At 23.4% G+C, this 13,574-nt stretch overlaps 1 protein-coding gene across 1 annotated transcript; it reads right to left on the reverse strand.

Annotated features, from left to right (window-relative positions):
* Nucleotides 1-2,284: 2,284 nt before the first annotated feature.
* Nucleotides 2,285-12,945, reverse strand: LOC145843022 (uncharacterized). The gene is made up of 16 exons (XM_082950492.1): nt 12,810-12,945; nt 12,329-12,455; nt 12,026-12,171; nt 11,804-11,916; nt 10,823-10,898; nt 10,556-10,663; nt 9,988-10,121; nt 9,659-9,747; nt 9,388-9,444; nt 8,889-9,033; nt 6,687-6,758; nt 5,622-5,761; nt 5,135-5,191; nt 4,917-4,978; nt 2,438-2,546; nt 2,285-2,299 (listed from the first exon to the last, which is right to left on the reverse strand). Exons 1-16 carry the CDS (start codon nt 12,872-12,874, stop codon nt 2,285-2,287), a joined length of 1,515 nt encoding a protein of 504 aa, XP_082806618.1. The 5' UTR covers nt 12,875-12,945.
* Nucleotides 12,946-13,574: the final 629 nt, after the last annotated feature.

Below are 13,574 nucleotides of genomic sequence, written 5' to 3' on the forward strand. Positions count from 1 at the left end.
AAACTATATAGTTTTACTGTTAATGTCTTCACTTAGATGTATTTTTATTTCATTAACTTGATATTAACTTTTTAAATGTTTAAAAGAATTTAAAAATATACAAGTATTAAACATGAATAGCCGTGAACTTTTGTTAACATACTTATAAACTTGAATCCAAGATGCTACTACAAACTAATTTACACAAGATTATATTCTAATACGTTTACTTTTTTTCTAAAGTTATCCAGCCGTTTTTTATTAATTTACTAGTCAATTAAGTACATTATGGAAGCTTCACAACTACCATACCAACTTTTAACTACTTAATGAAACTAGATACTTAAAGCTTTTATTATGCATACATATTAAAACTGCCATAATAAATACTAAGATTTTTATTTACTCCACATATTTAATATTATTAAAAAAAAAAATAATTAAAAGAGTTTTATAGAGTTTAGTATAACTAAATTTGTGCTATTTAATTATATAGAACTATCTAAAGAGTGTTACAACAATTTTTTAGAAAAAAAAAACTTGTTTGTGTTAATTTATAAAACTATATATATCAGGTCTACAATAACACTTAAAGAACAATGTAAACTCACGATATTGTTATTAGCTTTTTCTTGATTGTAAATGGAGCATCTAATGTTTCAAGTACAACCTGCAAATTATTTTATATTTGATAATGAAGCAATTACTATTAGAATTTTTTCGGTTACTTTTAAAGTTAAGATTATAAATGTGATATTAGTTGCTTAAACTGAATATATCAATTAAAAAAAAAATAATTGAGTTTAAAGTAAAACTTATCTAGTATCTTGTTCATCCTTAACATTTCTAAATGCAAAATATTCAACACAGTAATGTTTGTTTCGAAAACACATAACTTTATTTGTAATTACTACTACAATACGAAAATGTGAATTTAAGTAAAGCAATAAAAGTACAAAAGTGTAGAATAGTTAATGTAAAAGCTACATTTTTTACTAAAATAGTTTGGTAACTACTGTATAACTAAGTAGTAAAATAATATGTGTAAACTATAGTTTTAAAAGAAACCTATATACTTGATTTAATTAGTTCTTTTAAACCAAATTCAAATACTTAACACTATAGTATAAACCAGTGGCGTAGCGTGGTATTTTGATCAGGGGGTGCGCAAATTTTATTCTCAAAAAATCCTTTAAATCAAAACTTTTGTAATTAGCTATAAAAAAACTTTTTATAAGTAGTATAATTGAAATAAATTTATTAAGTAAAATAAGTTTGTTAACTGTTTTAAAAAATATTTATATATTACAAAATTAAACAATTAAATAAAAGTATAAATTTCATTAGAATTACTTATACTTGCAAAAATGTAAACTTACTAAATAAAAATTGTTTTTATAACTTATAGTAAATTTTATATCTTTAAAAATAAATATATTCAATAAAACGAAAGTATCTGTTTTATTTACGAAAAAGTATCAATCTCTTTAATATACAATACAACAGTAATAACAACACCTCAAGTTATTAAAGTTACACAGAAGTTAAAATAGATCAACTTTATAACTGTTACTACAGTTTATTACAACTTTGTAAAATAGTTGAAAGTATACTTTTTAAATTTAATTTATTTGATTGTATTTGTTTAAAATGAAAATTACAAATAAAGTTTATTTCTCATAGGCTGACACGCTTATCTTGTATGTTTACAAAAATAGAGTTCAGAAAACTAGCAGTAGTCTGACAATGTAGCATAAAAAAAAAAGTTTGTAAAATTGTTTAATTTTTCTTTAAGCGTGACGTATTTTTGTAAACTTTTTGTAGAAAAATAATCTGCCATAAGGTTATACTACAGCGGTGCGCTATATTAATTGCGTACTGTTTGAGTCTAAATTCTTATGAAGTTAATGAACTTATAAAATTTTTCCTTATGGAGTTTTTCATCAAGATCGGTGCGCATTTGCAATTACGCATCGAATCAGTATATTGAGTAATAACATGTACTTTCCTAACTTGTCACTAACTAGTATTCAAAATTTCGTTAAACTTTTTGAATACTAGATAAACATAGTTGAAAAAAAGCAAATTAAGCAGAAAAAATAAACTACAAAGGATAAAGATATTACATTCTTTTTTTTAAATTTTTCTTTTTTTGGGTGGCACGCATGCGCCAGTGTCCCTCCCCACGCTACGCCCCTGGTATAAACCAATTTTTTATTATATTATTACGGTGAAAATAGTGATATATTACTAGGACATATGATCATAATCTATGAAAAAATGAAATTACATTTTGTAAGTAGAACTAATATGATCTGATCTAAAAGTATTTCTATAATTTAATTCCAGTATAAAATATTGAAATGATTGTATTAAATAGTAGAATACACACCTTAAAAAATAAATTAAACAAATTTTAATTAAAAAAAAGGAAAATTGATATAAACTGATAACTTACGTGGTGTTCATATTTGTCTTTATTATATACAACCAACTTTTTATTGGCTAGGGTTGATGTTTTGCAATTTAAAAATTCAATCATACAGTTTTCAACGTAAATGTTGCTTCTGTTATTTATTATTTTCTTAAATTAAAATATCTATAGCAAAGGAAGTTATTGTAATTAACTTGATATTGATAAATATTAAAACCCAATTAAGACTATTTTTACTAAGCTTCACTAAAATTTATAAATATCAAGTTTTTAAACACTTTAAAAACATAAATAATTTAAAATACTTATAATATTCAAGTTGTTTTAAAACTTTAGTTATTTATCTGGATTGCTACAACTTATTTTAATTTCAATTTCAAGGTTTTTATAATTTGTAGATGTATTTAAGAATTTGTTTTCTCTACTATATTAAAGTTAAAGAAATAAATGCATATTAACTAAATTCAAAGTTAAAGTTTTTTTTTTATAAAATTGGCTTAATTGATTGGAAAAAATCAAGGATATTAAAGCAAAAAGTAGTCACTTTTCTTAGGAAGTAGAAACTTTAAAGATATAATTTTCGAATATAAATGCATGGTTTAGTCAATGAAAAATTAATTCTATGTCTACTTGTTTTTTGTTTTTGGGCTAAAATTAAAAATACTTTTAAGAAATATACCTTCAATATTGTTAAAACTATCATGTGTCGGATAAAATAAAAATACTGAGCAATTATCAAAATCAACCAATTTTTTTCTTTCAAAATATCAAAAATAATAATTATAGAATAAGCTGTGAAAACTTAAAGAAAATAAGTTTAAAATAAAAAAGAATATAAATTGTAAATAATGACTTTTTTGTCTGTTTAGTTCACACTTTCTATACAGAACCTATAGAACTCACATCTGAAAAAATATTTGTAATTTTGTTAAGCACTAAAACTATCAGGTAGCTGAGTAGAAAAATTACAAAATTTAATTACATTTAATTCCGGCGAACTCTTCATAGGGCTTTCGAGAGTAAAATGTTGAAATGAATGCGAGTTAAAATGAATGATTCCCATTAGCCTTGTTAAATGTGTTTGTTGATGTTTGATAAAAAGCAAAGGATTTATGCTAGCCATTTTACTGGCAGAAAATTAATTGAATAATCTATAAACGATTTACAGGGTTACCACTCGTTTTTTCAAATTTTTTTCCAGGTTTTCCTAATTTCTTCCAGGTTTTTCAGATTTTCTTCCGGGTTTTTGGAAGCACACCTTTTTTTGATAATTTTTAGTAGTAAGTTATTATTTAGTTAAAAAACTGATGTTGAAAAACTATAAATTACTTAAGAGTCACTGTAAGTATTGCACTTTATTTTTTTTTGTTAAAACCTGTACTAAATTCTTCTAAGGTAGTTGTTCAAAAGCCGTTATGTTGGTTTAATACGAATAGCTAAAAGCCTATATAATTTTTTTCTTAGTTTGAACGTGTTGTCTTATATTAATTCTTGTTAAACTATTTTTTAAATGATTATTTGATATTTTTTAAGTTGCAATAATTAGTTAAAATATTATATTTGGCTAATGACTTATATTTTCCCATTTCTACATTTTGAAAGAAAAAAGTATCCAAGCACTCCGAAGGTTTATATGGTACAAGTTTTGTACATCTTGTACACATTAATCTTGTGCTAAAATAGAAGAATGACAATATATTAAATGTGCACTGTTTACTATATTTTTGTTAAAAAAAATTGATTGTGTTCACTTCATACTTTTCTGTAAAATATTTGTAACATTTTTGTTACAACTACAAAGTAATATTTTTATTTCTTTCCTAATGACTTCTACTCACTAAGAATATCAACAAAAATTAATGTTAAAACATTACTGTTTCCATAACAAAAAAGTAAGCTAAAACTACAGATTTCTAAATCATAAAAACTATAAGTATTTTAATTTTATCCATTTTGTAACAATTAACAAAAACTCAAACTTAAAAATTCCTTTTTTTTTTTTAAATTTATCAATTTACATGTTTTTCCAGGTTTTTTTTTGCCTAAATTGTAAAATTCCAGGTTTTTCCAGGTAAAGTGGCAACCCTGGAATTAGTAATAGGTCTTAAATATAGCTTATAACTATGTACAGAAATAGATTAAAAAGTAAAATGAGTCCTATGTGGATAAAACTAGTAGAGTAGAATTGGCCATTTAATACATACGATTGTCCATTGAGAAGATGCTGCATAACATAACGCATAAAATTTAAAAATCTTGAATTTTCAAGAAAATCAGATGTTTAAAGTACAACTTAAATGACTAAAAAGCAACTTTAAAGTTTTTCACTTAAAATCTTAAATTAAAAAAAAAAACAAAACACCATAATAGTTTATCTACAGTAACAAAGATTTAAGAAATTTTCCGATGTCAAAATTTAAAAGTGTTCAAAAAAATTTGCTCAAATATTCTTGCAAAAGATTTTTATGACCACCTTTGATAAAAAGTATACATTTAAACTTACGAATGTATTTGTGAATGAAAACTGCTTTCTATACTTGCTTTTTTCTGAGTTCTATCAGTCGCCTAAAAATATTTATTTCATCACTGTAAATTTCGATTAATAAGAGATGTAGTAAAAATAAATATACAATAGAACACTAAATAAACAAACTTTTGTTAGTAATGCTTAGTTATTTATAATGTTTACCTTACTTAAATAAAAATAAATCGTGAACTAACTTTAGCTTCAAGTGTAAATTTAAGAGATTCAAACTTGTTTCTTTCGGGGTTGTAAACCTGTAAAATATTAAACTTTTATTAAATAACGTAGACTTATTTTTCTTTTCTACAGCACTTTTACCTTTAATAACTTTATATAACTTTTTTTTTTATGAAATCAAATATAATTTTTAGAAAATGAAAAGTAGGGGTAAGAAAATTAAAAGTAGGAAAATGTAGGGTAGTATAATATTTGCACATAGTTTTAGAAATCTTAATAATTATTTAGAAACAGATAAACTTATAAAAGTGATTGTAAACATTACTAACATATTTAAATAAAAATGATACACAAAATTTATAATAAATAGGAAAGATAAACCTTTTGTATAAAGAAAACAAGAAAACATCAAAGTCTTACACTTTTACTAATCAAAAATATATACTATTTGGTTTCAAAACTAAAAAATAAGTAAAATAGAAATCATTCGCACTAAACTAAACTTACTTTAACTTGCATATGTTTTAGGTATCTTCGAACTCTATTTGGTACAAAACTAAACTGTATTGATGTTGAACTTCTAGCTTTTAGTTTTTGAAATTTGCTATTGAAGTTCGGAAACTGAAAAGCCTCATTTAAGCTCTTTGCTGTATTTAGAAAAAAATTCACAAAATTTCAAAAAAAAAAAATTATAAAACCAACACTTACGTTACAACATAATAAACAACAAATCGTTATGACTGATTATATTTCACTGAAAACAGATGCTTATAGAAATAAAAACATATTTTCATAACTATAGTTGAACGCAAACTCTTTTTTATTATTTTAATAATTGTTTACACAAATTATTTTACAACATAAGACGAAACTATAAATTTCAAAGTTTCTAGCAATCTTGTAGTTGATTTTTTAAATATTTTTTTTTTCTATATTAAGGTATGTGTGTATTAAAAACATGCTTTAACTAATTAAAAAAACATATAAATACAAATTAAGCAAAAAAAAAATACATTACAAATATATAGCATCTGTTTTTCTTTTTGCAAGAAATCATTATCACTTAATTTTTATATGCTAAATATAAACAGACTTATGCAGAAACTATATTTTGATGGACGAGGTAAGTTGATAAGAAAGCTTATTTTAGTTTTAGGAAATTCAACAAGTGTTGGATTTTTGTTAAACTTAAGTAAGTTAGTCTAGTATTATAACACTTTCCATTTGATAAAAAAAAAATATCAAGTCTGTAGATCATGGCAGTTAAAGTTATTAATCAACAAAAAAATTTTTGTCAAAATGTAATGATTTTGTTATTCAAAAAAGAGAAGTAAATCATCATCATTCTACAGTTTTATTACTTATGTTAAACTTAATCTAGCAAATTAGACGAAAAATATTTACTACAAAACTTACTAACGATAAATTTTAGTTTAAATTTGAAATCCATTACATTATATTCAAAAGCATGTTTCATTTCGTTTTACATAATTAAAATTAAAACTAAATAAAAAAATTAACCTCTACTTTTATCTATAGTTTAATTTGTAATTAAGTTTAAAAATCACTTACATTTGAGAAGCGTTGTGACTAATTTCCATTTAAGCAATAAGTTACTTGTGTTTTCTATTTTCAGTTCTCTTTCTGTTGTAAAAACAGCTGTTAATTACTTTTATAAAATGATTTTTTAATGTGTTTGAAAGAAACTAAAATACAAATAGAAAATGATCAATAGAAAATAACATAAAGAGTAGGATTAATAAAAAAACATAAGCAATATCAAACTTTTATATTACTATTTAAAAAACTAAATTTATAACTTGAGAACATATCTAAAAACCAAAAATATATTATAATGTTTTTAATTACTATTGTTAGAAGTGTTGACGACAAATTATGAAAATTTTTTTTACAACAAGTAGTTTAGAGAAGAATTGTTAAAATAAGATAAACATAAGTGTTTTTAACCTTACTCGTCAATATTTAAATATATTCACAATAAAACGCAATATGCAAAAAAGGTAATATAAAAACAAAAAAAAAATTAAATTCAAAATGTATAAAAAGTATTCAAACTAAAATTAAATACACAATGCGAAAGTATTAACGATTATTAAATAAATTGGGTGTATAAGTAATAGACTTCACTTCAAAATGAAAATAAATTTATAAATGGTTGAATACAGACACTCGTTCTGTCTACACAGCTTAGGTTAGACATTAGATATAAATTGATTTTAAATTTAGTTTTTTGATTATAACCAATTATTTCCTAGAATTTATGTTAAAATTATCCAAACTATCACTATCAACAGGGTTAATTGCCACTCATAAATTAAAAATACAGCTTGACTGAACAAAAAATAGTTACGTTAAACTGGCCTTAATCAGCTAAAGTTTATTAGAAAATTAAAATTTTTAAAACATGATCCAATATTTAAAAAAAAATAATAATGGAACTTAAAACACCTAATAATATTAAAGTAATGACAAAAAAAAACTTAACAATAATTAAACTTTGAAAAAAGAAAGTTATTAAAAACTAGTATTAGATTTATAAAAAACAACAAAACTAACTTGTGTTAGCAAGAGTTTTTTAATTAAAAGTGGCGTTTTAAACAAATAAATTATTTAAGATTGACAACAAAGATAAAATACTTATCTAAAAAAAGTAATGTAGTCTGAGAATTGGTCTGTACTTGCAAACAAACGTACTTGTGAGGAACTAGTAATACTATAATAAACATAATCAACCAACGCTTACCAAAACATTAAAAAAATAACATTTTTTACACTGTAAAAACGAATGGTAATATGCATAAAAAGATTAACAGTGTTTTAGAAATAGATTAAGACTTATTAGTATTTAAGATTGATTATAGTTAAAACTCATTATTTATAGCCAAAAAAAAGGGAAATATATCATTTAAAAAAAACTTTAGAAGCAATCACAAACAATTTGATAGTAATTTTCTACAACTTTGTCATCTACTTTGAACTAAAACTTATTAGTTTTTCGAACAAATGTATACGAAAAAGAAACAATAGTATACTTATTAGTGGTCTATCAGATCCAAAAACTAGGATCAACCTGTATCCGGATCCAGATCTTGTTTTAAAAATTAAGATCCCGCTAGATTTAGTTTATTTAAACTTTTTTAACTCTTTATTAGAAATCCCAGAATACTTAGTGTAAGTTTAAAAAAAAAACCTGATTTAGCGGGCAAAATCTATATTTTCGTGGGTCCCAGGTTTACAACCTCTGTATAGCAATTAGAAAATCTTCATAAATATTTGTATTATTACAGTATACATCAATTGAAATTAAAAACACCGTAATACTGTTGGAAAGCTGTTGTGTCTTTCCAAAAGTTTTTTTAATGTAAATATAGTGCGATTTTTTTATTTTTTAATAAAAACGTTTTCTTTCTATACTCATTTTATTTAATCCCATTTAGAAAATTCATTTGCAAAAAATGTTTGAGTCCTGATCCAGTAGATCACTAAATTTCAGTTAAACATTATTTTAATTTTATATTAACTTAATTTATTTTCCAATGATACTGTAAACTAAAAGTATTCTTTTATGTTATCTTACTTAATTTGCATGTTACTTAGTTTTTATAAATTAAAATTTTGTGTGAAATTTTAATTTGTAGTTGATTTTAACTATAATTTAAATAATGACAAATTTGTCAAAAAGTTTCATTTTTATCTTACTTTAACAAAATCTTACACATTTTTTGTAAATACTTTTATTTATAAGAAACCTACTTGAACAGTTTCCGATTTTAGTTGTAGGAAATTTCAAATGGTCAGTAGATATTTTGATGATGTTGTTGCTTATAACTTCATCAGAGTGTTTTTCAAACAATTCGTGAGATGTCGATTTTACTATGGGTTTACAACAAACTGTTTTCTGAAAACCATAACAAAATAATTAGTTTTAAGTAGACTATAAACTTTAGATAAAATAAGCATTGATTTTTTAAGTATGTTTACTAGTATAAAAATTAAAATAATCCAAGTAATAAGGCTTTATTTTCAAAAAGTTTATTTTTATTAAAATATATTTGTGTGATAAGTATGGTTCCAATTTTAACATAATAAACTTTCGATTGGTGATAGACAAACATAGAAAATTTACTTAAAACATTATATCTCAACAAACAACATGAATATTGGTAACAACTTTAAAAATAGAGTTGCAGTACTATGACGTAAAAAGTAGACTTATTAAAAAACTTAGTTACTGTTACATATTTTAACTTACCTTATAAGTATCACTTGTTTTACTATTTGGAGAACACCTGTCTTCCAAAAGTTCAAACTATAAAAAATGATGAAATTAGTAAAAAACCGATCAGAGAATTATGTAGAACAGAAAGAACATTTTACTTCATTAACACTCCAATAATCATAGTTAAAAAAAAGTTCAAAAGTGTACAAAAACAATTGCGTAAAGCTTTATGAACAGATCATAAAAATCAAATCATCAAATAACTATTGTAGATAAACTTTTTAAGTAATCAAAACATGCTCACCTCTAAAACAGCTTTGTCAAGTTGTTTATAAAAATTTTTAAGATCGCATCTGTGCATAAATCCATCATCCGTTACCTCGAGTTCTGATTCTACAATTTTTGTAACAAGTTCAAAACATGTCAAGCTTGTGATATGCAAGTTTACAACAACTTAGAAAATAGTCATACAAAGACAGAAATTAGAACCAATAAACAAAAACTACATAATTTTAAATTATAGTGTAAATTTTTTCAATTTTTTCTAGATAATTTAAATTATTGTTTATTTCTAAAGTTTATCTGTTTGTTAATATACTTAACTAAGACATTAGATAAAAGCATAACGTTTACCTTGATTAGAGAATGGTGATGAGAAATCAATATTTTTAATTTCATTTTCAAACCGACTTTGAATGTACTTTTCTGGCTTGGCGCCTCTTTTTTTAGCAAGTCTAAGTAGCTGTCGGCTTAACTCACTACCATGCCTGTAAAATAACGTCTAAAAGACTACAGAAATAGCCCACTCAGTAGTTGAATAACTTGTTTATGAAAACAAATAAAAACAGTGCTAATAGTAGTTTTGCTTTAAAAATAATTTTTAGAAACAGTAGGAATAACTGTTTTTTTTTAGAAAAAAAAAGTTTTTATTCACTCTTAAAAACAATTTAAAACTATATGAAAGAGAACAAGTATTTTGAAAAGAAGAATTTAGTAAAAGTTGACTTATTAGTTAAAAAGGTAAAAATATACTTTAAGTTAAAAAAAAAACTGTGATTTTTTAAAACAACTTTATATCCTTATTATAAAAACATTTTCTTTCTACGTTATTTAGCGTTTTTTTAAAGCTTGTTCAATGAATGAAGACACTAATTTAATGACTATATATAGTAACACTCAACAAATATTTTGTAAACATTACCATATAACGATAGAATGATCCTTTTCGTGTGAGGCAAAGTTAATTTGCAACTCAATGCTTTGATTAGGTCTAATGATGTAGCTTGAAGGTGAACAAATAACTTCTTTACTATAAAAATTATTGTTATAAATCTATGTTACCTCTTAGTTTTTAAAGTATTACTTTGTCATTTCTAGTTGTAATATTTTTCAAAGATTTAATAAACAGAATAGAAAATTTTAAGAGTTATTGAGAAGTCAAATCAATTTAACTAGTAATAAAACTTACTTATTAGACTTTGCAACTATAAAAGCGCTTCTTTTACCAGTGTTGGTAATACTTATCATTTTTTTATTGTCTGTATCTGTAAAAAAATTACAAATTTTACTCCAGTTTAAAAGTAAATATCTAGTATTCAAGTCATTTAAAAATACAATGTTTACTGTATAGTTTTGTTTAAGTTCATTCATTAAAAAAACGTTTTTTAGACAAGGCTTTATTAGTTAAGCTTTAAGTTTTGTTTACTAAACGAAAAAGTTTTTTTGCTACAACGCAAAGTTTATAAGAAAGTAAAAAAAAAATTCGATTTTGTTTCTACTAAAATTAACTACCTTGTTGATTAAATTTAATACAATTTACAGCATAAATAAACATTAAAAATACAACAAGCAATGTTCTTAATGTAACAAAACAAAACTAATTTGAATTTGGAAGCATAAGCTTCTTGTTTTAAATCTATATAGTCGCATTACTTTGTTTAGGTATTTTCATGTTTCATAATACTATTTTTTATACATTTTGTTTAAAGAATTTCTAGGATGTAGTTTTTTAATGCCGAACAAAATATGACTACTTAGTTAAAAAAACGTTTTATTATTAATAGTTATGGAGTAGAATTAGTTTTTGAAATTTAAAAAAACCAGATCAAAATAAAGGTCGTCATACATTTTAAAACCTATATTTATAAACATTTAAATCCAAATAGTACTTATAAATTAAATGTAATTATATTATCAGTCGTTAGATTAAATTAATTTTTATGAACATATTTTACTAAAAAGGAACGTTTCAGAAACTTTAAAAACTTGTTATCATCATGCTAAATTACAATGCTGAAAATCAGCTTTTAAATTGTAATACCAGCACATTATAAGTTCTTTACAAAGTATATTATTGAGAGATATTATTATGGTGTAACTCAATTAAGTTTAAAAATTTAATTGATTATCTATAAAAATATAAAGCTATACAAGACTATACTAAACTAACTTGTGATAGGCAATTTGTAAATACCCTTGCTACCATAACAGTCGAACTTTAAGGAGTAGTTACCGGTAAATGCAAACAATGGAACAGTGTACTTAACTGCCATTGAAGAATTTCTAAAAAAACATTGGTAATTTTATAATAAACACTGAAAACCTGTACTATATTTAAAATGAACTATTAAAGTAAAACATTCTACATTCAAGAATAGTAACAACAAACAACTTGTTAACGTAATGTTTGATGCAGAGTTGTGCTTGATATGCACGATTATCCTCATCAGCTTGAAACGCCATTGTGACATTATAATGTTTTTTAAGACCAAGTGATAAGCTTTTTTTCTTAAGCAGTCGTTTATTTTTGTCTATCATCTAAAATACAAATGTGTTTTTTGTAAATATTTCATTATTTAAAATAAACTATATGAAATTTTTTTATGTTTTTCATTATGTATGTAAAACTATTTCTTTACAAATTTTACTTCTTGAAAAAACTATCATGATAAACACATAAGAAATGCAAACCAACACTGAAATATTGAGAATCCGAACCGATCACAGACAAACTGACTAATGTTTCATCTTTATCACATAAAGATTCACTCATCAGTTTTAGTGACAAGAATATTTGCTTATCTACTTCCACGCATCCCCATCTGATTGAACATATGGCGTTTAAATATTTAGAGCTTAAACAATCAAGAGATCGCTAAAACTTTTAAAATATTTTATTCAAAAAAATTATCAAATAAGAATTAGATAAGTTTAAATTCATTTGTTATTCATTAAAAAACTGCTCAGTGTTGAATTTTTAACAACTTCAACCATGATTTCATCAAATTTATAATAATTTTTTATCATAACAAATCTTTTGTACTTTATTTAATTTTAAATTTTTTTTAACAATTTAAAACAGATCCTTATAATAAAATACCTCTTAAAAATTGAATCCATGTTTAGCTAAAAATAAAAATTAACCTTTTTAATATAAAAGACTGAAATTTACCAACCTCAATGAAGATTTGTTAGTGAGAATTTTGGATTTCACACACCAAGTTTTTGGTGATGGAGTCATATTACTTGATTGTCTATAATCTGAAGGTGCCTTGTTGTTTGGAAGTAGACTACAGCTAGTTGTAAAGATTGACGACTTCGTTTGCTTTGGCTCTATAGATTTAATTTGTATAATAGAAACTTTTTTAATTTCATCTTTGTTTAAAGAAAAAAATCAAATTCTACATAAGCAATATATTATGAGTGTTTTAATAATTTTATTGGTAAATATGTTAGTTACAATTGGAACAAAAGTCAGAAAAATACAAGACGAATATATAAAGAATTAACTTACATTTCTTTAGAAAAAAATTAAATAAGTGATATAAAACTAGTTACATTAATGTTAATTAATTTTTATACTTAAATCTAGACCTAGTTTAACTTCAAGCAAAACAATAGTTATGTGTTTTTCCAAAGTTTAAAGTCAAGATATTTTTTACTTTTTCAAGTAATTAATTTTTCTTTAAATAAAAAACTTTTTGAACTATTACTTAATATGGATAAAAAACACACAAAACAATTTTATATTCTTGTAGATATACAGTTGTTAATTTGAAAGTGAAAAAGAAGACTTGTAAAACACACTTTTTAAACAACTTTTGTTAACTTTAGAAAACAAAAATAGTTTATTATTTGTTTTTTATGTTATTGTTTTTTATATGTGTTTTTTAAATGTAATTAAAGTATTAATCTATTTTCGTTATATTTCATGAATATTT

This window comes from Thalia democratica, chromosome 8 (genome assembly GCF_965202585.1).
Source record: "Thalia democratica chromosome 8, ktThaDemo2.hap1.1, whole genome shotgun sequence".
In the NCBI taxonomy this organism is placed as follows: domain Eukaryota; kingdom Metazoa; phylum Chordata; class Thaliacea; order Salpida; family Salpidae; genus Thalia; species Thalia democratica.